At 36.5% G+C, this 27824-nt stretch overlaps 2 protein-coding genes and 2 long non-coding RNA genes across 6 annotated transcripts; 2 read left to right on the top strand and 2 right to left on the bottom strand.

Annotated features, from left to right (window-relative positions):
- Positions 1-1009: 1009 nt before the first annotated feature.
- LOC113286616 (serine hydroxymethyltransferase, mitochondrial-like) lies at positions 1010-5953 on the bottom strand. Of its 2 annotated transcripts, none has more exons than XM_026535176.1 (16): positions 5746-5952; positions 5595-5648; positions 5410-5496; positions 5154-5275; positions 4979-5055; positions 4244-4368; positions 3966-4058; positions 3732-3824; positions 3241-3438; positions 3021-3125; positions 2517-2582; positions 2339-2416; positions 2026-2137; positions 1809-1922; positions 1555-1719; positions 1010-1319 (listed from the first exon to the last, which is right to left on the bottom strand). In XM_026535176.1, exons 1-15 carry the CDS (start codon positions 5836-5838, stop codon positions 1571-1573), a joined length of 1566 nt encoding a protein of 521 aa, XP_026390961.1. In that variant the 5' UTR covers positions 5839-5952; the 3' UTR covers positions 1010-1319; positions 1555-1570. The 2 variants fall into 2 exon arrangements, with proteins under 2 accessions (XP_026390961.1, XP_026390962.1); XM_026535177.1 differs by having other exon boundaries at positions 1055-1316; positions 5746-5953.
- Positions 5954-7483: 1530 nt separating this feature from the next.
- Positions 7484-11084, bottom strand: LOC113286615 (zinc transport protein ZntB-like). The gene is made up of 4 exons (XM_026535175.1): positions 9835-11084; positions 9097-9176; positions 8383-8647; positions 7484-8255 (listed from the first exon to the last, which is right to left on the bottom strand). Exons 1-4 carry the CDS (start codon positions 10601-10603, stop codon positions 7996-7998), a joined length of 1374 nt encoding a protein of 457 aa, XP_026390960.1. The 5' UTR covers positions 10604-11084; the 3' UTR covers positions 7484-7995.
- A 400-nt stretch (positions 11085-11484) lies between these two features.
- Positions 11485-13394, top strand: LOC113286613. 2 transcript variants are annotated; one of them, XR_003329381.1, is made up of 5 exons: positions 11485-11844; positions 12322-12463; positions 12683-12969; positions 13054-13120; positions 13212-13394. It is a non-coding gene; the product is annotated as an uncharacterized LOC113286613 (long non-coding RNA). The 2 variants fall into 2 exon arrangements; XR_003329380.1 differs by having other exon boundaries at positions 12322-12969.
- Positions 13395-18341: 4947 nt separating this feature from the next.
- On the top strand, positions 18342-24052 carry LOC113286614. Its single transcript, XR_003329382.1, has 9 exons — positions 18342-18794; positions 18915-18977; positions 19962-20077; positions 20592-20627; positions 21015-21197; positions 21740-21898; positions 22338-22373; positions 22835-22909; positions 23498-24052. It is a non-coding gene; the product is annotated as an uncharacterized LOC113286614 (long non-coding RNA).
- The last annotated feature ends 3772 nt before the right edge of the window (positions 24053-27824 follow it).

The following is a 27824-nucleotide window of genomic DNA, read 5'->3' as shown; positions in this document are numbered from 1 at the left end:
TTTTGCGAACAAACAGAACAGAGTGGGAAAAGTTCGGTTGAATGAGAACTCGATATAGTGGGAAAAATAGCACAGTTCGGTTACATTGGATTTTTTTTTTTTTTTTGTAACATGGATAGAGTTCGGTTACTAGATAGTTTTAGAAATTTTTGCAAACCAACCGAACTCGCAGTTCGGTAACCTAATTTTAAATCCTATTGAACCGCACTGTTCTTCGTGTTCTTCCTTTCAGGAAATTCGGTTAAGAAACTAGGATTTTTGTGAAACGCGTCCTAACCGAACAAAGCACTGTAACTTCCGTATGAACCCTATTTTGATTAAAAGTAATAGGGAAGAAGAAAAGAACATGAGAAAAGAATAATTTTCAATCGAACGAGGAACGTCAAGGAAAGAGAGAAGAAGAAAAGAATAATTTATTTATTTTCAAAACTAAAAAATGTGGATTCCCCTCCTATTTTTGTTTTTGATTTTGATTTTGATAATAGATTCATTTAGATTAGATGTATATGATTAGATTTATATAGTTATTAGGTTAGTTTTAATTTAAATTAAAAGTAAAGGGTAAATGTGTATTTACCTAACTTTAGGAAACCCCTTATAAGTATAGGGAGGTTGGACTAATAAGACCATGGTCCCAAAAGAAAACCATGGTCGCTAAAAAAATCATTCCTCTATAAGGCCTGTTTATTTAGTAGGCCCGGATAAATACGGCCCGTTTAGCAAATGGTTTTACCAAATTTAGCCATCTTGATAACCCAACTTGGCCCTAGTTTCCTTTCCTTTTTTAGACGCAATTAACAAAATAATAATCCCTTATGAGGAAAAACTATCGGACATAATAATATCGAAAACCGGTAAGGCTCTTGGAAACAACTTAGCCTTAGGTTTGAGCCCTTCCATGACACCAAACATCTTGTCCCTGGGGCACTCACATATGAGACTAACCACACCGGCCTCCACACTTGGATGCTACCTCAGGATGGCTCAGGGTGCCTTGCTCCAGTTAATCAGGTAACACCAATCTTACCAATTGGTTTTTGTTTTTCCTCCTAAATTTTGGGACAAGCTTTATATTGTTGCATTCTAATTGATCAAGTTTAATATAATATACATATGATTCAGTTCTTGAATGAAGGATGAAATTTAAACCAAGTGGTACTTTCTTCATGCTTAGAACCTGTAATGTCAACAATATCTCCCATTCACTGATTGAAAGCATTCATATATTCCCTACATTAAAAGGCAGTTTACTCCCTCCCCGTGTTTATCTCATTCGCCTTTGTAGATACTCCACTGCACTACCAAAGCATATACGCCTACTGTTTCAACATGAATGCCAAATAGATTAGAGAAGATTTCATTTATTTGACTGTAGATAAATCGTGTGTACCGAATTGTCTAATAAGACTACACTTTACAAGGCGTAATACAGATATTTGTCTTTATCCAGTACAATCATGGATGAGAATTAACTGGCAGACTTCTTTGAAAGGTTTGGGTACTTAAATGTCTGCCGAATGTGAGTGAAGGTTATAAGGTCGGGAGCTTACATACCTTATGATAGTGGAGTTTATTGCTTGTATTTCATTGTTGTTTTGCAGAACCCGATTGTAGGGAATTGTTTTGCGTATTCCTCAACGTCATGACGGAGCTGTTTAATTTCAGACTGAATGCTAGCACTGTTTTCAACTGCGGCCATAAAGTCCTTCAATTTTGCACCTACAGATGTCACATATTATTAATAACGCGAACCAAGTATAATTAGCACATATTAAAGAAGCACACATCGAAGGCGTGAAATTAGGAACCTTTTTTGCATTCAGCTTTGGCTTTCAAGGCCAAATTCACAGCAGCATCAAAGAACTCCGCTACTTTAGCGAAATCTTCCTCAAGGAATCCCCTTGAAGTGAGAGCAGGTGTTCCTGAATCACAAAATGGACGAGGGATTTCATTAAGCCAGATTTTAGCAGTTTACCTAGCCATTATTCAACATCCATGTACTCTAAAGGTGAAGGAAAAGTTTACCCATTCGAATGCCTCCAGGAACCATGGCAGACACATCCCCGGGAACAGTGTTCTTGTTAGCAGCAATATGAACCAATTCCATTACTTTCTCAACTCTTGAGCCATCAATACCCTGCAGTATTTAGGACATAACAAAAGAAACTCCTGATTATCTATTTCCACCGAGCTGTTGGACATGCCACATAATGACAAGATATGACCATAAAGTAAAAAATTTCATCCCTTCGTATGCCCCAGAAATAATTACTTTAAGTTGACAGCAATGTTCCTTCTGAATTTTAAAGAATTAAAGTGGAATTTTTTTTCTACAAACCTTGTTTTTCAAATTGACCAAGACTAGATGGTTCTCAGTACCACCGGAAACAAGGTCATATCCCAATGCGTTCAAGGTCTTCAAGAGTTAACATGTCACAGCATAAGAAAATGAATGTTAAGAGAGAGAACGGTAACAATATCTAATTCCAACGGAATATAACCGCGTAAAGCCTTACTTTGGCAAACTGTGAGCAATTTTTGAGAACTTGTTCTTGATAAGCCTTGTATTCTGGGGTAGTTGCCTGCATCACATGACAAGCAAAATTAGTTTACACGAGTTTTGCATATGCAGCTCAAGGAAAACACTTATCATATCAAGGAAATTGGCAAATCTAGTCCTGTGAATCTCAAGATGTTGACATTATAAACCAAAATCGTTGACCGGGTTATGAGCAAATCAAGGTAAAAGAGTAACACATGAATACACAGAATGAATGCCTTTTTTCTACAGGACAATGCCTGAAGGAGATGCTAATGTGTGTGTTCGTGTGCATCTACCATGTGAAGAATTCTAAATGAGTAACATTCAATTATGGAAGATACAGGCGATTGTAAATGGATGCTCTTCTTCAACCAGAGTGAAAAGGATGAGAAAAGGAAAACAAAGAAGGACATGCTGCCATAATGAATAAAAATATAAAACCCAATTATCTAAAGAAGAAGCGGATCAGTATACAAACCTGTTTCAGTGCAACTGCTAATCCAGTAATTGTGTGATTGTGTGGACCTCCTTGAAGCCCAGGAAAGACAGCTTGATTAATTTTGTCCTCATAATCATACATGACCTTCAAGACAGAATGAAATATTAGATAGGATGTAAAAGCAAGCACAAGTAGGATTCCAAAAGCTGGCCTATAATGATAGAGTAAGAAGATAAAATTCGCCTTTTTTCGAACCAACCTCTTTGCCTTGTTTGTTGACTTCCTTCAATCCCTTTCTGTAAAAAATCATCGCCCCACGTGGTCCACGAAGGGATTTATGTGTTGTAGTGGTCACCACATCCGCATATTCAAATGGAGATGGGATGACATCAGCAGCAACAAGCCCGCTGATGTGAGCCATATCTGCTAACAATATAGCTTTTTGCTTGTCGCACACCTACAAATCCGTGATTATTTTTCAGTAGGTAGGCACACCCGTATAAAAGCAAAAATATATGGGTATGACAAAGGGAAATGAAACCTTGGCCCTTAAATTATCCTTCTCCTATCCTCTATGTTGAGAATATAGTATGTGAGATGGCAACATTCAGCGAAATGATAGCACTGGGGACTAGTGAGCATTATCAACTGGCTGATGATGATTTCACATTGCCAAAGTCCAAAGATGCCTAAGAAAATATATACTGAAAAATAAGGTCAGTTGAGCTCGGTTGTACTTATGTAGTTTACCTGGCGAATGCGCGCATAATCGTAGAAGCGTGAATAAGCACTTGCACCAGCAACTATCAGTTTCGGCCTGAAGAGTGTAGCGCTCTTCTCCAACTGATAGTGGAAATTACAGAACAATAAGTAATCATCTTCAGCGTTATTTTGTGAAAATAGTTACTCCTATGGTTGCGAACTTATGTTACAACCAATAATTAAAGTTGAACAAGCTCAGAAATAGCTTTCAAAGCTGTGTACCTGATCGTAATCAATGTAACCAGTACTCTCATCCAATCGGTATGGCATTGTCTCAAAAAATATGGATACAGCGGATATCTTTTTGGTGTCGGTCTGCACATTAAAAATACAAACATAAAGTTCAATTCAGAATACCATGTGTTTCAATGAAAATATTGCTCACTCATGCTCCATTGAACATGCATGTGATAGATGCGGCCCGCGTATTAGATCAAGTTCTCATTCTGGTTGACACCAATTTAAGTTGGAAATAGAAGAGTGACAATAACTAGACGCACCTGATACCCATGAGAAAGATGCCCACCATGTGGAAGGTCAAGTGCCATAATTCTCTCGTGGGGCTTCAATAGCGCAGTGTAGACTTGGAAATTGGCAGGGGACCCAGACAAAGATTGCACGTTAACTGCAGAAAATAAAGTTTATTATGGTCTCAAAAGATTACTTAGTACCAATATAATTCATTTACTCCATTTCAGACAAAACCACGATTAATTTTATTCAAACACCAGCGAATTACTCTAATTTTCTTAACACGATCTGCAAATCCTGAATTAACATCTGATCAATATATTAATCTACTGTTATAGTTCAACAAAAGCTTCAATTTATAATTTCAATTCTCCCTTGTGAGTTGTGCACCAAAAATCCACTTGACACTGTAGAAGAAATCGAACATTGGTTTAGGCTCTATAGAGAGATCCTCAGACTCCCTACCCCACCAAAGAAAAATAAACACTAACAAGAAAGAGATTTAGAATAACTATAATTGGGCTTGAGATAGCTCGCTTTATTTATATTTAATCTCAGATGGTGAAGATGGATATACTAACACGCTAGACAGGAAAGCGGATGAAGTTCAAATTTGTAAAGACAAGAAATACTTTTTCCAGTCTCCCATGAAAGGTACACAACTCTAAATCTGGAAAAAGGATGAATAATGAAAAACCAAAAATGGGATGATGAATAGGAAATTATCACCAAAGAAAACACACAACATACGAATAAAAATATACCTCCCCATTTAGCAGGATCCAAACGGAAGGCCTCCAAGGCACGTTTCTGGCACAAGGTTTCTGCCATATCAATGTACCTGAAATCATTCTAACTTTATTTCCATAGAACTCGATCCAAACAAAGCGAAAAAGGAAAATAAAAACTCATGAAACAAAAAAGAATTATGTGTCATACTCGTTTCCTCCGTAGTATCTAGCACCAGGATAACCTTCACTGTATTTGTTGGTCATGATAGAACCAACAGCTTCCATGACCGACACAGATGTGAAATTCTCTGAAGGAATCAATTCCAGACCCTAACACAAACACATCGAAATCAAAATTTAATACTCGTGAATTCAATCACATAAAATTAGTAATATAATTTTTCATCTAATCAATTGAAACTCAAACTTGATAGCAAAAAATTTATTGACTGAAAGAAACTAACCTTCCATTGTCTAGCTTTCTCAAGCTCGATAATGTCAGCAATCTCTGGATCCACTTCTGCTAATGGTGCATTCAATTGCTTTGGCCACTGAAAAACTCAATCAAATTCCATCAAAACGAATCTAAAAGAACAAAATACTACTGAAAATCAATGAAAAATGAACCAGAGATCTAATAGGTTATTACTTGAACACGAGATTTATCCTTAGAATCATCAACAGCTTCACTTGGTAGAGATGACTGCAATAAAAGAAAAGAACCAAATCAAATAACAAACCAAAAGATTTAAATGCGCTGAGCTTGAAAATAAACAAACAGAGAAGAGAAAGAAAGATACCATGCAGTAGTAAGAATCAGCATTGACGAGAGGACGGATAGGTTTGTTGATTGAAGAAGATGAGAGCCTTCGAAGTGCCATTGCCATCGCCATTTTTTCTCAGAACTCTCTCTCTCAACCCCAAAAAAAAATTTCTCTCACTAAAAAAAATATTTTTAGTGGTGGGATTTGGGATTTTGGATGGGGGTTGGTGGAGATAAAAACTACTGCGCTCTCTGCCTCTGCTTTAAAAATAAATCATTTTGTCCGGTCCCCACACTTTTTGTGAAGTTGGTAAATATAGATTAATGAGATTTGCTGCTAATCACCATTCAATAATCTTTAATATGTATATATATGTATATATATTTTTTGTGGAATGACTTCTATTTCTGGTTGCTAAACAGGTTTTTTAGTTATCTATATTATATAAAATAGCGCAGTAATGCAGGGTAAAATTGTTGGAAATTGAATCGGTTAATGTAAAATCTTGCAGTGTTGTTTCTTGAGGGGAACAGACATTTTGGTGCTTTTGAAGGCATTTTCCTGAAAGGGTGTGGTTTTAGAAAAGAATACACTGCTTTGAGTTAGATCACCTGAGATTTAATTCATTTACTTGGCACATGATATGTTTATTAGAGAAAGTCTTATGTTGGAATTCATTCATCTTCCATCTTCCACGCCACCTCAGCATTTGGAACTGTGGATGGAAGCGCAAGTGTAATGGTGGAATAGTAGAAACGCTATTCTTAATATCGTTAAAAAAACGCTATTAGGAATAGAGCTTAGCTCCATTAAGAATAGAGCTTTTTCCTCAGCCGTTAGATTCTTAACAACTCAGTTTAAATCTACGAATAAAAGAAAACGCTATTCTTATTGGAGCTAAGCTCTATTCTTAATAACGTTTTTTGTCTTTTAGCGCTATTCTTGATAGCATTTTATGATATTCTTAATAGCGTTTTACGCTATTCTTATTAGCGTTTTCATAGATTCCACGGACCATTCCACCAAATCATGGAACCCTGCTTAGATTTTCTGTGAAAGACCCCAACTTGGAAGCCACTAGACTTGACATTCCATGGACACTTGGAATAGGTTGGATTCCAAGATAAGACTTGCTCTTAGTATTATCAGTATAGATCCTTTGCAGGTAATAGTACTGACACTGCACCAACCATTTTGAGGTAAATTGGCACCATCAACACCAACAAATTTGCTATTACTGTATTATTAATAAAGAGGCTAAGAATACATTCAAAGGTACAAATTAATAAAAATTGGGAAAAAAAATAGTAAAAGCAAAATTGAGCCACGTATAATAGGATGGGTTGCTGGTTATAATCCAAAAACAAGCCACACAATGCCTATCCAGTTTCATCCATTATCTCCACAATTCTTGGCCACAAAGGGCCAGTCATGAATTTAAATTTATTAACCTTTTCTGTTTTTGTTTCTTTGCAAAGTAAATAAGAAAAATCTTGTATAGACATGACTGAATGTATATCTTCAAGTTCTCAAAATGATGTTGCACTGACACAAACCGGTGAAACTATCTCCATCAGATGAGATGAGTTTCTGTAATTGCTTTCGCAGTGTGTTCATCAACTGAGGAATTTAAACACCACCAGTCATGGGTTCAACTATTTCGACTAGCTAAAAAGTTTATTCTCTTCTTAAGAGAATTACGAGGACCTGACAGAGCAAACTGAAGCCATATTTCATACAGGATATAATTGCTGTCAAAAGATACAAACAAAAGGAACTAAAACCAGCAACAAATGCGAAAAATGAACCAATTCAATAGTTGTCAAAAACATTGACATTTGAAATCTAAATTACACTTGACTTCAATGATTTATAAAGTTGATGTTTACAGAGGGTGCTGACTCTACAACATCCCATACCAGAACATTTCCACAAGGAATAGATGGAGACAAAATGAAACTTCAATGGGGAATGAGGATTTTTACAATCAACTGCACTGCCTACTTCCGTTTTTTATGTCCGAAATCCAACATGTATTGAATTATTAGCTAAAAGTTCTCTTATATTTCACATATTTCACATCTCACGGCTAATATACTACCCCTACCTTCTTATCTGTACAACAGCTTACATGCATAATCGTTCAAGGAGTAATGCGTGAGAACCATCCGAGATATCGATGACAGGATATGCAAGTTTTCCTCATAAAGTTCTGTCTCATTAAGATAAGTTCTCAAAGCCAGAGTTTAGAAAGTATGATAAGGAAGGATGCTTACCAGAAAAATTTCAAATCCGAAGATATCCCCCTCTTTCTGGAACTCCCATGGTTCTTCTTAGAAACGATTTTCTATTCAAGGACCAACTCCTCTTAAGTGCCCTTCGCCTTCTCCATGAAGATATATAGACATAGACAGTTGGGAACATGAAGCAGAGAAATACTAAAAAGAGTGTTATTACACAGATGAGCATCACATTGAGGAATCCATCTTTTAGTTTAGGATTTTTTTGCTCAGTCCATGGAACACCTCCGACATTCATTCCGAACACTGTTGATTAAGAGAAACAGTTGGAGACGATCAAATTTAGATTCCCATGAGATTCAGCATTACGAAATTATAACAGATAGATGAAGCAAAATGATGAAGATAATAAAGAACTACGAGAATAATGTACCTCCAGTTATGATGGATAAAGGGAGGAATATGATCGACAGGAAGGAAAGATAATAAAGCTTTCTGTTTATTTGTTCCGCCTGCCAACTATCAAGACCAGCCTGGATTGCTGTAACACGATTAGCTATAAATCCGACATTCTCTTTTAGCCTCCTAAGACGTCCAACTAACTCTTCTAGTGAAACAATATCTTCACTCGCAAACCAACTCTTCGTCGTGCATTTTTCTTTAACACGTGGAAACACTTGCTCCCCATGCGCAATCACCTTGATAATAACAAAAAGTAAAAACTAATGTCATACTATGAAAGCGGAATATCAGCTTATGAGTCATTAAACATTCAGAAAATATTCGTCTCATTTTAGGCTCATAACACCACAAGACACCATTCATCACTGTTCACACGTACAGGTTGAGAGTACCTGTAAGAGGCGTTGTATATTCGAGTGCATTTTGGGTAACCTTCTGTCATCCAGCAGTTTTGCAAAAGCAAATGCTGGAAGACACAAGAATCCCCAAAATGCACCTGAAAAAACAAATGCTGGATCACCTTAGATAGTAACAAAAATTAAAAGCTAATGTCATACTATGAAAGCTGAATATGTAGCATCTTGTGAATCACTGAACCTTAAGACTGCCTCATTCTGGATCAAATATAAATAACACCACAAGAGACCATTCATCACTGTTGACACAGATTGAAACTTGAAAGTACCTGTAGGAGGCGCTGTATATTCAGGTGCATTTTGGGGAATCTTCTGTCATCCAGCATTTGCTTTTTCAATGCAAAACCACCTACATCCAACAGAAATATAAGGCGAGAACTATGGACAAAATAAAAATAAGATAGTGCTTCGATTGATTACGTGTGATTCTATTGAGAAAAAGATCGACCAACGGTTTCCCATTGGCGAACTAATTTTCTCTACCAGTATTCTAGAGCACCAGAAAAATACAAAAGCATACAGGGAAAAAAAAAGCAATGGATCGTGCAACAATGATTCAGAAATAGGTAGATTGGTTTACTTGCCTAGTGATTCAATAAGATGAAAAATAAAACTTAGAGGAGTTGTCCTTGATAGATAGTCATTTCTAAGAACCATGGAAGTTCAGGAAAGAGGGGGATATCTTCGGCTTTGAAACTTTCTGGAGAACAGAGAACAGAGAACGGGCAAGAGTGAGAGGGTAATAGGATTTTAAGCTTCAAATCATCATTTGAGGGTAGATGCCATTATATAACAATAACGGATGCATAATGGCCCATGAGAGGGTTGATAATGCATTTGAAGTGCCAAAGTAAATTAGATAGCTAAACATGAGAAACCTCCCTCAACTACTATCTGACACTAATATACCACAATGCATGACTCACTCAATTAACATGAACGTGGTAATGCAAACAACAACAGAGAAAGATAAAAATTTAAAAATTATTATTAAAAAGAAAAATTACCTTTGTCTAGTTCGATCTCAACTGAGTCCAACTCCATCTCAAGCTTGGTAACTATATCCTGAAGGTGGTCCATGTGTGTGTCAATAACATGCACCACAAGATTCGCGGTAGTCTTGGGTACAGGATTATCAGCTTCTTCAGAATGATTCATTGTCAACAGAAACTCAAGAACATGTTCCCTAATGACAATTGCACCACCATTTTCCAACTCTTCATCCTTACGCCGACTACTAGGACTCTCAACACTAGGAATCTCTGAAAGTAGAGATTGCCCCGTCGGTGAGAACCCCAATCTAGGAACACGCCCCAACGACACAGTAATCAACGAATTCTCTGTTACTCTAGCAGCAATCCTAAGTGTAAAGTTACTCGACCCTGGTCCAGGTGAATTCACCCTAAATACAAACGCCCCATCAACATGACCACAAAACGGTCCATTCGTCACAAGCGACAGTATATCCTGTAGTTTCAAAGGCGGACAAAGCACATCGATTAAGTATTGTGCCAGCACTGATAGTTTCTGATTCCCTCTTGGTAATTCAACATGATACCAATTAAACTCTCTACCACTACCTTCTGTTAAATCCCATTCTTTGTTATAATAACCTCCTACACCATCAAATCTATAAGCCTTTTGTCTAACAGCACCAGGGAATCGAGTCCGATAAAGCCGAGACTCCCTAAGAGGAAATTCAGTAGAGGGATCTCTATCCAATGTATCTATTGTCTCAACCTCTTCCACATTTTGATCCTCCATTTCAAGCTCCATAGTAACAACTTTCAAATTACAAAATCGAAAAACAAAACCCTTTGTTGATCTCTTCAAAATTAGATTAATTCAACAGATCAACAACAAATATATTAGCAATTGATCAGATCTTGCTAACCATTTTTCATAGAGTAACAAAATCAAACACTTATAGCATAGAAATATTTTCCCACAAATTTTGACTCAATCATAATAGAATAGAATGATGATTATAAAAGAGAGAACCCGGAGAGAAAAACTTCACCTCGAATCATTCAGAGTCTGAAATATACAAGTTGATGATGCGAAGTAGAGAATTTCCGACATGAATATCTGTATTGGTGGATTATGGAAAAGGACCCAGATTTTGAATTGATTTTCCTTGGACTTTGTTCATTACACAAATCAAAGATTGGGTTCTGATTAAGATAATCAATGAGATGAGGAGAGAGAAGGGAGGAGAGGGGGAATCAATATAGAATCCGTTTCAAAAAAACAATTCGCTGAATTAGATATGGAAAAGTTGAGTGATTCTAATCAGATCCGGACGAGTCAGACCTCAGGAAAAAGAAAAAAAACAGGATGGTAGATCTAGGGCTGCACATACCCGACCCAACCCGCCGATCCTACCCATACCCGACCAAAAATACCCGCACCCGATTCAACCCACCTAGACATGGGTCGACTATGGGTGAGGCACGCCAGAACCCACATATCTTGGGTCGGTTGCGGGTAGAAACTTCCGTCACCCGAACCGACCCACCCACCCGCCCAAAACTAACATAGGATTCTTGACCCTTAGATTATCTAATTCTAATTTAGAATGAATTATCACAGCCGTTGAATTGATGAATAAAATACCTAACCTAATCGCATTTTTCACGAACCCTTCTCTTCCGCGGCCTCTTCTCTCCTTCTCAGACAGGTCTCCAACTCAGATTACTGAACAAACCCTAATCACATTTTTGTTCATAATTTCTGAACAAAAACCTACATTATTTTCATCCGGTCGAAACTCAGATTACTCTATTAGTAGTAGTAGACATAAATAACCCTTACAATCTCTTTATTCTTCATACAATCAGAACATTAGTAACAATAAATTCTTCTTCTCATCATCATCATCATTTTCTTCAGCTCGTAAACGTCGTTTCGGTGGTATTGTGATTAGAGCAGCTGCTGACTATTATTCAACACTTGGTGTTCCAAAATCTGCTACAAGTAAAGATATTAAAGCCGCTTACAAAAGATTAGCCCGTCAGGTACTTTAGCAATTTTACCTATCTCTTTGTTTCACTCTTGTACAGAATCATCAGTTTCAGTTGAGATTGATAGGTAGTAGTATGAGTTTGGCATGCCCTAATTGGGTATTAGAAGAGATAGATATATACATAAGAGTATGAAATTGGCATGAATTAGTGCCCTAAGTGGGTATCAGAATTTCGGTGAACAATAATTAGGTGTGTCGATATAGATTTTGCTGGTGGAGTAGGATTCAAAATTGTCAGCCTCGAAAATGAAATAGGAATCTATGAAGTCTGTGAACTCTTGCTGGTTTACATTTAGTGAGATCTGAAGATGCAATTTATTGTAGTGTTTGTTTTGTGTAATGCTGGCGGTTCCTTCCAATTTGATGTATATAAGTTCTAGCTTATTATTATTTATCCTCATGGATAATTATGCCGAATGAAGTTTGAAACTGTTTCGCATTTTAATCATTAGTGACATGGTTTTCTCAGCGGATCTGTGGTTTTATACCGAAGAAGGAACCCTTGTTCAAGGTGGATATCATGTATACAAGGCCAAGGCCAGAAGAGAGGACCCTATATGTGGGAATAATTGCTATTTTGAGGATCACAGGGATGGTTTGTATCGGCGCAGGTATGAGGATGATACTTTTTATTTTGATCGGGTTTATTCGTTTCAATAAGCAGCAAACGTTGAAGGGTATTTCTTTAGTAGCAAAATGGTTGATAAGAAGTTTTAAAATGCTAGTTTTTCTTAGATCTTATGTTGGATCTAATTTTTGTAGCTTCCTTGTATAACTGTTATTGAATAATTTAATTGTCAAGAAATTACTTAATTTGGTTTTGGTTCTAGCTGTGGTTGGTTGTAATGCTACTTGAGCAGTCGCGCGAGCAAAAAAAAATTCCTTGTACTTCTCTTCGATTATGGAAAGAATATCTATTCATCTACTTCGTTCAAGTCTGTAACTTCTTCTGCTCCATATAGATAAGCTCGCATCTCTAATGATTAACCTGATTCTGATTTTATAAGCAACTACACATATATGGTGCACACACACAATAACTTGTTCTATACTTGTATATCAGTAAGGACTTGAATTTGAGTAATGTGGAGGACAATGGGAGATCTGAGGTAGAAAGGTACTTCGCTTGCAGAGCTATTTTACTTGTTTCAAGAAATTCATCTACCCTTTCATTCATTCTAATTGTTCATTTCGCTTGTAGAGCTATTCGGTGACCTTGCTGCTTCTTCCATCGTCATAGATGATTGATTCTTATTGGCTTAGACAAGGTAATGACGCCAAGGGTCATTGTCAGTAGCTTGATCTTTCTGAGTTCATCTTTGTTACTGTAACTAATTTACAGACTTCGTTTTATTTCAGGCTTTCAGCGCATTCGGAGGTAAAACATCCACATCTTTGCAGCGAGTTGCTGCTGGTCGCTTTATATGATATTAGGCTTTAGTATAGTAGGCAATACTCAATAGTCATGCACTCTTTTATCTTTTGAGCTTTGAACAATTGAACTCTGTTCTTTTTTATTGTTAGCTTTATCAATTTTGGAGTTTGCAACTTTGCATCAACTTTATTATGTAATGTCATTTTATTTTATGGTGGGTAACCACCACCCACCCGACCAAACCCGCCGTAATGTGGGTCGGGTGAAAACGGACCCATTGTGATGTTGGGTCGGTTGCGGGTGACAACTTCTGTTACCCGCCATCAGTGGATTGGGTGGTGGATGAGGCCAAAACCGACCAAAACGGATCCATGTGCATCCCTAGGTAGATCATATGCAAAGTGACTGGTTTTCTCAGATTTGAGCTGGTGTATTATTGCCCAGTTAATTATGGGATCTATTACTACTGTAGTGGAAAGTGATTTGACACGAAGAACATAGTACATTTTGATTTTAATAAAGGTATGAACGAGGAGATTTATATAGGTATCTAGTCTTAGCACCTAACCAGCACATCAAAGTAGCTTTATATACATCCATGGTTTTCATTCAGTAGTAATACATGGCTAATTTAGCCGAGCTCTTGAAAGAATGGAGTCGAGAAAGTGTGGCAAAGGAAAACTACTATATGAGCAAATGGCTAATTGAAACCCATATTATAAGGAGTTTCTTCTTAGGCCCATTATATTTAGCACGGTTTAGGTCACTTCATGCGAAAGAGTGAATGATAGATGTTTTGATGCACTCTCTTTTAGCAAAGGGAGGAGAACTAAACTAAACTTTGTTGCCAGTGTACAGGAGAAATCTGTGCTTTAACGTTCCTAAACCGTGCATGTTGAAGGTCCATCAAATGATTCTAACCCCTTTTCTTTCTCTTGAGTTTTAGTAGGAATTGCTTAATCATTGAATTCTACTTGCAAAACCTAAAACTGGCTGTCTGGCTTGTTCGTTAGAACAAATTTTATAAAGATTTATGAAGCAGCATCATTTGTTGCAAAATACAACATTGAAAATAACAACAACACGGAGTTTATAAAAATGATTTGTTAGTTCTTTGAATCATTAGTTGTAGTTTCGTCCTCGTTTTGCTGAGCTGACACATACAACTTTGGGGAGTGTATTAGAATGTCTGTGCAAAATCCAAAGCAAAATAGAAGAGCTATCTACATGTATATTTCGTCCTTTTCCCGTCATATTTAGCACGGTTTTGGTCACTTCATGCGAAGAGTGAACGACTGAAGTTTTGATGCACTCTCGTCGGTTAGCAAAAGGAGGAGAACTAAACGAAACTTTGTTGCCAGATTAATTTGTGCTTTAGCGTTCATAAACTGTACACGTATAAGGTCCATCAAATGATTCTAACCACCTTTTTTTTGAGTTTTAGTAGGTTATGTTTAATCATTCAATTCTACTTGTAAAATCCTAAACTGGCTGTTTTGCTTGTCTGTTTGTTAAAGCTGTATGAAGTAGCATCATTTGTTGCGAAATACGGCATTAAAAACTAAAAAGGACAGCAACTTTGGGTTTGTATGAATAATTTGTCAGTTCTTTGGATTCATAGTTGGATGTTCTTCATGGTTATGGTTGTGCAGAGTTGACATTTCAAAGTTAGGAATTCCCAGTTTGTTGGCTTAGAAATTCCAATGGGGTTACTGACTTTGATATGATAATCACCGTGTGTTTGTTTGTAGAGCTTGTTCTATTGTTTTGGTATCTGAAGTGCAGTTAGTAAGCTTGAAAACTTAATGTCATAATTCCCTAAGAAACTTTGTATTATTGATACTGCACTTTGGTGAGTGCTACTCCACGTTATAGGGAAATGTCAACCTCCATGGTGTAAAAACCATGGGGATGGACACCTCGTTCTCTCACAAATGGGATCCATCTCTATGGTTTTCACAACATAATGGTTGCGATGTGGGGTAAGATCCACTACCAGTGTTTGCCCATTCGAGTTTTCAGGGGGAATTTAAAATTGACAATTTGCATGTAGGCATTAGAAGCTTTTTATTTCAATCTTCTGTTTTTGAGGATTCTGTTATGATTTTTAGTTTCGTCATTTCCATTAAATTTCCTGTTTCAGGGGGCATTAACGTTGTTATGAATCAGCAGATTGAAGAAGCGAGTTGAACAAGAAAGTGGTTTGCTGTATTTGCATGTCTTCAGAATATTTATCTGGTCCTGTAAGCCAAGAGTATTTGACAGCAGCGACTGCGGTAACATTATTTCGTATGATCTTCTTGAAACTGTTTTCTGTTGCTTTATGAATTTTATAGGCTTATCTCATTTGATGGATTACTTTCTTGTTAAGGCTCATGAGTTACTGCTGGTTTCCCGACATACAAGGTTGATCTGATTTGTATTAGTGTAGATGTGGTTCAGTCATCTTGTACACTTGCATCTGATCTATATTAACATCAATGCGCATGGTTTTTTGGAATCCCACTGCTTGAATATTGTCCGTCAAGACCAATTGTCCATTCTTTTTGAATTAGAAAATAAGTATTTACATTAATTTGTCAAGCTATATGCATTGACGGAAAAATCATGTGCTTGTAAATTCTTTTAGAGATTGCTTATTTAATAGAATCAACTGATCATCTATTATCCTTCCTAATTTTAACAAACATCTCAATACACATGCTCAAACCTATATTACTTTAGTTTGTCACTTTTGTTTGAACTATTGAGTGAGAGAATGAATTTAGTGGGAAGTAGGAAAGGGGCCACCATGCACTTCCTTCCTTGGATACTATGTAACCCAAAAAAATTCCCCATGACATTTCGAAGACACATTTTTCTGGGTTTACTTTGATATTAAATTTTCGCATCTATTCGAATATTTCTTTCAAATTATCCACATGATCCTCTGCTTCTTTACTCTTTACAAGCATATCATCTACATAGACTTCCAATGTTGTATGTATCCACTTCGCAAATACTTTTTCTACCATTCTCTGATACGTCGCACCCGCATTTTTCAATCCAAATGGCATTTTCGTATAACAGTATAATCCTCTTGGTGCGAAAAAGGTAGTATGTTCTTGGTCTTCTTCAGCCAAAGGAATTTGATTATAACCTTTATATCCATCCAACAACGAGTGTCTATCATTTCCTGATGCTGATTCTACCATCTGCGGGATGTCTGGCAAAGGAAAACTGTCTTTCGGGCATGCTTTATTTAAGTCACCGAAGTCTATACAAATCCTGATCCCCTTATTTTTGTTTGGCACCACGACCATGTTTCCTATCCATTACGGATATTTTGCTGGTCTTATAATCTTTGCCTCTAACATTTTTTGTAACTTTGCTTCTATTTGAGGATGATATGTTGTTGCGATCTTCCTTATTCTTTGCTTAAATGGCTTTGCATTCTTGTTAATATCCAATTTATGGCATGCAACAGACAGATCTATTCCTGGAATCTCCTGCATATCCCATGCGAAGATGTCACTATACTCTCGCAAGATATTTATTGTTCTTTCTTCTTCTTCTTTATCCATTTTAGTTCCTATTTTTAGTATTTTTGGTTCTTCTTCTGTGCCAACATTTATTTCTTTTGTTGGTTCTGCAGCAGTGAAATTCGCTCTTGGTTCTCCCATTGGTGTTGACTCCTTAATCTCTTGAATTGGTTCACCTTCCTTCTCTGGTATCTCGCTTGGTATTCCTTTTCCTTCATTCGTTCTAATCATGTATATCCGAAATTCTTCTTCCTTCTTTAACTCCTTCACGTTTCTCCAGCGATCCTTTCGCTTCTTTGCACGTTCTTCATAATTTCTTACATCTACTTGGTTGCAAATCTTCGCACTCGTAACATCTCCTTTAATTTTCGCCTATTCCGCTTGGAATTGGGAATCTAATGCACTAATGTAGTGTTGACGCTACAGCCTTTATCGCGTGCACCCATGGTCTCCCCAATAACATGTTGTATGGTGATTCTATATCAATCATGCATAGTGTTATCTTCGTCTCTATTTCTCCCAACAGTATTCACATCGTTATTTCTCCTTTTGGTTTTGTCACTGCTTTATTAAATCTATGTACATTGTAAGTTGGACATGTCATATCGGCATCTTTGTATCCCATGGCTTTGAACGCACGATAGAATAAGATATCAACAGCACTTCCTGTATCCACCAACGTTCTATTAATCGCTCATTCCTCTGATTTCTTCATCATTTCATTGTTTTCTCTTCGCTCAGCTGTTACTGTAATTACCAACGGATCTGTCCGCTTAAATTTTCTTCCGGAATTTCATCTGCTGCAAACGTTATCTCCGTTTTCTCCCATTCTTTTAATGGAGATTCTTTTTCCACCATCTCCACTTTCTTTCCTTTGTAATCTCGTTTGTGTATTCTTCCTGTTATTCCTACTTGAAAATCCGCATCGGAGATTGACGTTTTAGTTATAGAATTACAGCGTATATTTCTACCTCTTCCTCGTATCATCATGATTCTTACTTTCTCTATAGATTCTTCACTTTTCATCTTTTTCTTCTCGAAAATTGCCAGATCTCACTTTCCAAGATTCTATAGACTCACCAACAGGATTTATGACCCTCCCTGTTTCTAGCGCCAAAATATAGTTGCAGGAAATCCAACAACCACATCCATACAAGAATCTAAACAATACTCTAAGAAATCATGGTGAAAATCATTCGTTTATTCATTAAGATCTTAAGTTGGATACAAGATAATACAAAGACTTAACTTGCTCTCCAAATAAACTTTCTCTCTCCTAATTTCTTGACTAACTCTCCCCATTACATGATAGCATTTCCCTTTATATAACATATTACATAGTGGATGACAGCTAATAGATCCCCTATTTTCGGAATCACCGTTTGTTACAATCGCTCATGTACATTCGCACACTTTACACTTCGCATAAATCATCACACTTTACTCGTGACTGTGCTTACATCATCAGATACGTCATCTCAATTTTGCTATGTGTGACGGTCTTCACTTATATTAGATGGTTGTTATTTCGCATACATAACGAATGTGTGATATTTCACTCCTCCAACTTTATTACGCCTTGTGATTTTGGATTGATCTGACAATGTTATGATTTGAGAAGATTCTCAAATCAAATGTTAAAAAACTCCAAATCCAACTAACATAGAGAAACTTCATAGATGGTGGTGATATGCAGAACTTTGTAATCTTGCTGACTTTAGTCAACGAGATCCCGCCCTCTGTTTGTTAGCCCCTCCTCCCTTGCTTGAAACTTTTGCTTTGAAAATAGAGCCGCCGTCGCTGCTCAATTGGCGATCCAGTAAAGTCGTCGTTGCCCAACGCCTACCCAACACCATTCTTTCAAGATTTTTCTTAATTGTATGCTATTGAACTGTTGGATGATTTGCTTGAATGATTTTAATTTCTTGCTTCTTAGTTTCCCGGCAAATTAGACATGTTGATCACAACTTTTGGGAGTTTTTAAGAAGCTTGCACTAAAATATGGATGGGAACTACAAGATGTCTATATCTGTTCTTATTGGAAAGGTAAATTGATTGTGTACCTGTTTTTTCTTCATTTTGTTGAGTTTTATTAGGATTTGCTCAAACATTCATTTCTACTTGTAAATCGTAAAATTGGATTGTTACGTCATTTAATCTGAGCAGTAAAAGAAGCCGTCAATTAGCAATCCAGTAAAGACGTCGTTGCCCACCTTTGCCGGTGCTCAGGTAGGTCTTCTTTTCCAGTTTATTTGTATGTTATTCAAGTGTTTGTTAATTGGCTTCAATGAAATGAAAACTTCTCTTGTGTTTGAGTTTTCATTTTCCTTACTTGAATGTTGGTCTGGATAGGTGTTGACATTGTGAAAAAGCTTACACTAAGCATGTGACTTTGAGTCTTCGATACATGATATCCAGACGAATTAGTATTGTGCCGACACATGATACCAATTAAACCTCTCTACCCTTACCTTCTATAGTTTTGTTAAATCCTGTTCTCTGTTGTAATAACTTCCCATACCATCAAATCTATAAACTTGCAGAAACCAAAAAATGTTCACATTTTGATCCTCGTGATCAAGCTCCATTGTAACTTCACCATTTCACGCCCCAATAATACAAAAATCTCAACGGGAGGTACTAACAAAACTACAGATTCTTTGAATAAATCCACTAGGTAGTACAATAATGCACCAGCTAAAACCCAACATGTTATTAAAAGAAAACATGTGAAATGTGCTTCAATGGCTGACTTTTAAATATAGATAATCCAACGGATGAATTTGAATAGATAGTGATTCGATATATAGGATAGTGCTCTGATTTTGTTTGTTATCGTGAATCAAAGGGAAGATTTGTAGTTAACTAATCCATTGTCTTTGACTTTTTCCATCTCAATCTTCACCATTTTCACATATACTTCTCTCTCTCTCTCCTCTATGATGTTGTAGACTTTCTTTGAAACATTTCCATTAAAATCATAATGGCGTTTTGGTGGCTTTTGAAGCTTTTGATAGTTGTCGTAGGGTTAGCTTTTATCATCTACAAGTTCTTGCTAACACTTGTACCTTACAATATTTTGCAATTTCCTTTCGGCCGGAAAAGACCTCCGAATGTTCATGATGTCAAATCCTCTGTTGGTATTACTTCTTGATTTCCGTGTGTTATTGGTACAAGTTTTAGTATTTTGCTGATCATTATTTGTTGCTGCAGAGTCGGATGACAAAGAAGCAGGTACCTCCCAAAAAGGTTCTTTTGAACTAAACTCTGAAGAATTTTTCAACCAGTGGAAGAGCGCTCAAAGGCTAGATGAAAATACAATACGCAAGGTGCCGTGGTTACACAGCTCTTAAACTATTTTTTTTCTTTTTCTCTTTTTGGAATGGCTACAACTACTTGATTCACCTTTAATAACTGGGAGCAGTACTAGTTCAAGTCCCTACGCTGACCATTTCTAATTGGAAAAGAAAAAACTCATTCCTCTGGTGAAATGTAGTTGGTCAACTACAAAAACCAGTAGACTTTTTCTTCTTTGTGTGGTTGTTTCTCTCTTCCATGTATAAGCCGGTGACGGTAAATATTAATTGATCATAATGATGCCAGCCATATATTAGCATTTTTTTTCCGGAGGATTTTTATTAGCATTTGAATGTTAATGCATATGTTATTTTGTGAATAATGTCACATTGTGTTGGTGTTTTTGGTTCTACTGATGATACCCTCTTTCCCTGCAAAGCTGGTTTCTAGGAGAGTTTGATCCATGGACTTCAATAATAATCATACTAGTTCATTTGAGATTTGGTTCAACAAGTGAAAATCCTAATTTTAGTGTCCAATAAACAGGAGATCATCGCCACAACAAATACAGAAGGATCAAAGGTAAGATTACACTAGAATCTTGATATATGGCAAGTTTAATTTATTGTGAATGTGCTTCGTTTCTTACTCTCATCTTTCTGGTCAGCTATACAGCCCTTTGGTTAAATGGTTCTTTGTAATTAGATAACACTTTTTGCAACATAGATCCAATGTAATTAGATGTACAATAGAAGAAACTACCAAAAGCCTTAATTGATTGATGCTATCATATCAAGGATGCAGCTATATCTCAAACCCCTGTTGAATTTTTGTTTGGGCAAATGGTGGTATCTACTTAATATTATTGAAAATACATATAGGTACTGCAACTGTTCGTAGCTTACTTTTGTCACACTCATAAAGTTTGTTACGCGAATAGATAATAACTTCACGTTTCTGATGCGGCAGAGTAAAGAAACTCCCACATCACACAGGGATGACGGAAATCAGACTCGGGATAAGTCTAATTTTCCTAATGAGGATGATGAAGAAGGAAATGCCTCCAAAAAAGGCTCTTGGGGACTCAATTCTACAGAACGTTTCAACCAGGGGAACTGAGTCCAACCGTAAATCGAATATATAAGACGTGCGGTGCGTTGTTACACAGTTCTTAAGCTTTTGTTTTTTTGTTTTTTTTTTTTGGAATGGTTACAATTATTTGATTCACCTTTAACCAACTGGAAGCAGTAGTTCAAATTTCTACACCGACTCCTTTTTTGTTTTGTTTTTTTCCTCTCGGAATTCCTCTGATGAAATATATTTGGTCAACAACTAAAACCAGCTGTAGACCTTGTGTTTTTAAAGACAGCCAGTGACAGTGCATATAATATACTGAGTGTTAAAGCATATGTTATGTTGAGACATTGAGTACGTGTTTTTGGTTTCTATTAGTGACTAGTTACGTAACTCTTTTCTTGCAAGACATTTTTTAGGGAGAGATATAATAATCATATAGTTCAACTGAAAATCCTAATTATACGATTTTAGAATTTTCGTCTGGTAGAATGGCTGTGTAAGTACTCAATGTTATTGAAATCTGATTTCCTTACTGCAGCTGTTCGTAGCATATATATGTCATACTCATACAGTTTATTTTTTTGAGTGAAAGTTCAACGTCATTTTTGATGTGGCAGGTTGATGAAACCCCGTATTATGGTAGAGACACCCGTCGTAGAAGACCAGTTGCAGAGTCTGATTTTGGTGACAAAGAAGGAAAAGCCTCCACAGAAGGCTCTTCTGGATTTATAGAAACTTTCAACCAGTGGATTCGAGCGCTAGATATTCGTCGCAAGGTGCCGTTGTTACACAGCTCTTAAACTATTTTAATATATTTGTTGAATGGTTACAACTACTTGATTCACCTTTAACCAACTAGGAGCAGTAGCTGGAATCCCTACGCTGACCCTTTTTAATAAAACAAAAAAAGCTTAAATCCTCTGATGAGATCTAGTTGGTCGCCACCTTCGCGTGGTAGGTTTTTTTAAAGATAGCCGGTGATGGTACATATGTAATCGATCATCAGCGTGATGCCAGCCATTTATTAACAACATTGGAGAATAATCTCCATTGTGTTGGTGTTTTTGGTTGTATTGATGATAAGCCTTAGACATCTCTTTCCCTACAAGCCGGTTTTCAAGAATAGTTAGATCCATGGACTTCAATAAAAATTGTAGTTCTTTTCAAGATTTGGTTCAACAAGTGAAAATCCTAACTCTTAGTGTCCAATAACAGGATAGCATCGCCACGACAAATACTGAAGGATCAAAGGTAAGTTTATTTCAGTGTAAATGTGCCTCATTTCTTACTCTTTTCTTTCTGGTCGGCTATTCTACACTTTATTTTATTTTTTTAATTTTATTGTTCCATTATTTTTTATTTGTACATAAAAGTAGTCCATCCTGAAGATTGCATCTGAATGGTGATAAGAGCCTTAAATGATTGCCTTAAGCTTCGGCTTTGAGAAGTCATTAAGCCGTGGAGTTATTCCCAATCTCATGCTTTGTAATTTTTCGTAATAGTAAATTAGAGAACATAAATCTTAAAGAAGCATATCAAGGATGCAACTTTGTCTTTCTTAAACTTGTATTGGTTTTTCGTTTGGCAAATGCTGGTACTACCCACCATTCTTGAAGATTGATTTTATTATTACTGCAGCTGTCTGCAACATATTTATGCCATACTCATAATTTATTCTTTGAATTGGAATCTTAACGTTGTTTGTGTGGCAGATTGAAGGAACTCACACATCACCCCATGTTAGAATGCGCGATAAGGGAAAAGCAGTTTCAGTTGACAACTCTAGGGTAACACTAATTCTTACGAAACTTCTATCTTGAAACTGTTTGCTGTTGCTTAATGGGTTTAATAGGCATATGCAATTAGTTTTTTTGTTAATGGTCATGAGTATACGGTGCATCTGAAGTGCATTTACTCTTGACGTGTTTCAATCTCCACGACTTGGAATCCTACTACTTCAAGTTTGTTTCCTCTGACTTTTTACCAAAATCTAGATTATTGGTGTTGTAGGAAGGTGAAAAGGATTGTGGACCTGAAGATAAAAAAAACAACAGCCCTAATCCTTGAGTGTTTTGGAAACTTCCCCCTTCTCTAATTTAATTAGTAAGTTTAGGTGCATCACCATGGTTTGAAGATCTTGAAATAAGATTTAAATAAAATATTCTCTTTAATTGACTGTACCTTCCAAAATGACATCATATAGCCATATGGGATGTCATAGTTTTAGGTGTAGTGATATAATATGTATTTAGTTATAGGCTCACCATTTAGGAAACCTTGTCTCGCTATTAAATTAGTATTTGCAGATACCAGCATCCTGATTGTTTTCTTGCAAAGATTAGATGCATGATACAATTGCAGATTCACAATTGCAGTATGATAGCACTGGCAAACGGTTGCCAATCAACCTCGCAAAACAGAGGGAGCGAATTCCAACTGTCGAAGGAAACATTGATGTCAGGGCCAACATTATTTTCCTTGACAGAGATTATTTAGAAGATTCTGATCACCATATCCTGCACGAAACTAGTTCAACAATGTCTCCTACTGAAAGTTCGACTGGAAAACACAGCCCTTTAGAGTTGGAGTCTAAATGCCTGCTAGCTTTTAGGAGGCAAAGGGGATTTTAGCTGCAGGTTTACAGAAGTTCTAGTGGTACTTCAGTACTTTAGGTCTGAATTGGTTTCAATTTGAAATAGATATCAAGTGGTCAGCTTTTTGCATTTCGGAAATCCTGTGCTACTTCTTTGCAATGAAGTCTGCCTGCATCCTGAGTCCTCAATCATTCTTTTAGCATTTTTAGAAGGGACTATGATGGACTAGCTGGCATGCCCTCCCACCACCACTTTTTATAAGGTTTTATTTGTTTGTTTTATATATGCTGTTAGCATTTTTATATATGCTGTTAGTCCACCACTTTGTTTGTTTTATATATGCCCTCCCACCACCACTAAAACCAATATAAACTTGTACGAGGTTGCTTCACTTGCCGCAGAATGAAACAATGCAACATTACCGAAAAGAACAACTAATTAGAGTTTGTGTGAATAGTTTGTCAGTTCTTTGAATCAATAGTTGTAGGTTCGTCATGATTGTACAGATTAGAAACTTCAAAGTTTGGACTTCCCAGTTTGTTGGCTTTGAAATTCCAATGGGTTACGAACTTTGATTTGGGGTTCACCATGTGTTTGTTCAGAGAACTTGCAACTGTTGGTTTTGCATCAGGCGCGCAACTAGTAAGCTTGCAAACTTTATTCACAAAGAAACTTTGTACTACTAGTGACTCCGCAGGAGTTAAGGATGTTCTGTGTTTTAGAGAAAGCACGATGCTGGTAATTTTTAACCTAGCATCCCCACATTGTATCAAATGGGCAACTTGTTCCTCACAAATGGGATCCATCCCTATGTTTGTGTTCCTACAATGTGGGGTAGGGACCACTACCATAGGGCTTGCTTAGAACATAAGTTTATGAACGTTCCACTGTCTACAACTTGATTTTAGGCTGAGATTCTAAGCATGAGGGTGTTTGAGGCCCATTTGTCCCACATGCTTAACATGTCAGTCCTACAATCATGTGATAGATGTGTTTTATAGGCATAAATTATTGTTATCCAGAATTGAGAAGAAAATTTTCTATTGCTTCTTAATAAAGATCGAAGTGTTTCTCATTTTAACTTCATGTTAGCTGAGCCATTTAGGGTAGTAAGTATTTTATTCCAATTTCCAAGATGATATATACAAAACCTATAGGAATCCCACTTGACTTTTCATGTCGTCACTACACCAAATCAAGGATTTCCTCGTGGAGGAAAAGCGTTATCAAAAACTACAAGCTAATTTCCCTAACTAAAAAAAAACAGTTACCCATAGGGCGTTATATATTGTGTTAGGAACTTGTCTAACTCTTTTAATCCATTAAGGAAATTAAATAGGCTAAAACATTTGTTTCGTTACAATATTTATCCTAACTACTGATATTTTATGCTTCATATTTATTTTGTAATGTAGAGCCTGTGTTATAACGATTGCTAACTATTTCTATAACTATTAAAACCAGTTAACAAACGACATGCGTCTTTTTATTTCTGAATTTTGTAACACTGCATTTGTGTTGGAGAATTTGTTAGGTTTGAAGCCGGAAAATGGCACTTCCAGGTGCCCTGAACTAAAACTTTCAGGTCACCAGAGAGTTTCCGGTGACCTGAAACTGAAATTTCCCGGTTACCTGAACTTTCCCGGTCACCGAAAAGTCTCAGGTGACCGTTAGAGTAACCTGAATTTTTTTGTAAATCCATACACTCTTTAACCTGCTATCTATGAATAATTGAAGTCACCAAGACAAAATGATTGAACACAAGAAAAATCTATATATATTATACTTAATCATAATCAAGGAGCACAGAATACTTGCTTAAATTTACATTGGAGAAGAAGAGAAGAGATGCAAAATGTCGCAAATTAAAGACTACAGAGTACAAAAAGTGGTCGATCCTCAAAATAAAAGCAGCATTGTTCAGAATCTTAATATCTGGGACTGGATTGTTATTGGCAGGATGTTGGTTTTGTTGCTGCATCGCCATAACTTGCAGCAGAACCTGTAAAAAGAGCAAAAAAGCATATTGTGGGAGATAATTCAACACAACATTTGGGCATTATAATTCAATTTCCTCGTCCGAAACACAAGTGATACTGATGTTAAAACGACTAGGTTGTTCAACCGAAGCACACTAGAGATGACTCTTTCATAATTGAAGCTGAAAGAAAGAACTCAAACCTTAGCTAGTAAATCTGGCACAGTGGTAGTAAAAGTAGGAACTGTGAGTTCTCCATACTTGAGTTGAAACCAGTTATGATTCATTCTCCAAGATATTTCGTCCTACTCTTCATAATTCCCTGCACAACAGTCTGGTAGGTTAGTTCATAATTCCGTGCACAACACCTACAAGAATAACATGAAAATAAAAAGTATTTCAAAACTAAACCATACTTCTTAGATCTTCTAGCGGTCACCTCGTTAATCAACTGAAAAATCAACAAGAAACATAACCAATACCATATTCTACGCACTACGAAACTGCACAATTTGAATGATGCAAACAAAATAAGAATTGATGTTTTACCTGCTGCTCTTCTTAGACTTTCTTTATTTCCTTGACAACACTGTAGATAAGAAATAGAAGTGTTTCAAATCGGTAGATTTCTAGCCACCCGTCAATTTCTTAAACACGAATCATATTTTGTTATGAATTTTGGATATTTCGTGAGATAACAATACAAAACTTGTGTCACAAGGACATTCCGAGGATTGATGCACTTGTCTAAACCAAATAGTAGGCTTAGGGTAACAAGGTTAATCAAAAATATAACCAACCTTCAAACTGGTTTCAAGCCAATGAAATCTATATTTTTATAGAATCATAAAGTCATACCTCTTCTGATAAGCCAATTTCATCAATCAAGCAAATTTATTTAATGTAAAACTAAAGAGATTTACAAAAACAAGGCCTAATTTAAAATAGGATTTAAACACCTTTCTTGAAAAATGTATTTACTGAACTCTGCTCGAATGTATAAACTGGTTACATTTGATTCAACTAACAAAACACAAAACTATCTAGTAAAAGGTGCAGTGGTCGGTTCGACCTTGATCTGATCACCCGGGAATGCCAGGTTCCGATCACATGAAAATCCATAATTTCAAATTCAAATTTCCAGACTGCAAATTATTATAAACATTCTTATTTGTGAAACTAAAATACATTCAGCCACAATTTACAATGTAATCATTCACCAAATTGAATGGCTGAAACACATACTAGAAATTCAGGTGTAAAAAAAAAGCTGATTTAGCTGTCATTACTAGACAGATGCTATCCCTACTTTATATCTACTGGTATTCCAACATCATCAGTCTTAACTAACAGCTTGAATAAGAAGCTAATCAAATCTTTCATCCAATCAAAGATAGCCCGCACTCAAGTCATAACAACAAAAACTAATCCACGAAAAGATGGTATTATCCAACTATGCCTTAGAAAAATAGAAGGTGGACCTGTCTTACGACTACCTCTTTCTTTTATCAACAAAATTCTTACCCTTAATATAGTGGAAATACTCCCAACTCGGAGACATAGTAATGCTAAAGTAAGATCCTAATTAGATGTATTTGGAAATAACAGAGTGTTTTGACAAAAAGAAACAAACTCCTTCAAAATTAGAGAGAGGTAATACTGACCAAGGTTTTAAAATAGGCCCTGCAAGGTCCTTGCACGTAACCCCTTTTACTTATAGTAACCTGACCTGCCAAGAGAGAAATATTGTGTCAAAATTACCTTAGATGTCTTTCAAATCAACTGGAAAACATTTAAACAACTTCACTAGTTATCCCAATCTTATAATCCTTAAACGAAACGACATCGACATATCCCTTGCACACACCATTATCTAAAATAAGTTGCTAGAATGACCAAGAATCGGAATACGACCTTGTAGAGGTCGTCATTTGAACTCAAAACCAATAGGATAGATATTGAAATACATATAGTAATAGCAAGGGTATGCTCCATGACGCTACACCGAATTCATGGTGTATAGAGGAATTTAGTGACGCATAACAGTAAGAACTGTAATGTGGTGCACAAAGCATGACGATAAACATCACGAGCAGTAAGTAAGAATATAAGAATTCATGAATTATTTAG

The sequence above is a fragment of the Papaver somniferum genome, chromosome 6, assembly GCF_003573695.1.
Source record: "Papaver somniferum cultivar HN1 chromosome 6, ASM357369v1, whole genome shotgun sequence".
Classification (NCBI taxonomy): domain Eukaryota; kingdom Viridiplantae; phylum Streptophyta; class Magnoliopsida; order Ranunculales; family Papaveraceae; genus Papaver; species Papaver somniferum.
The sequence above is the reverse complement of the archived record's forward strand: the minus strand, read 5'-3'. Positions and strand labels throughout refer to the sequence as shown.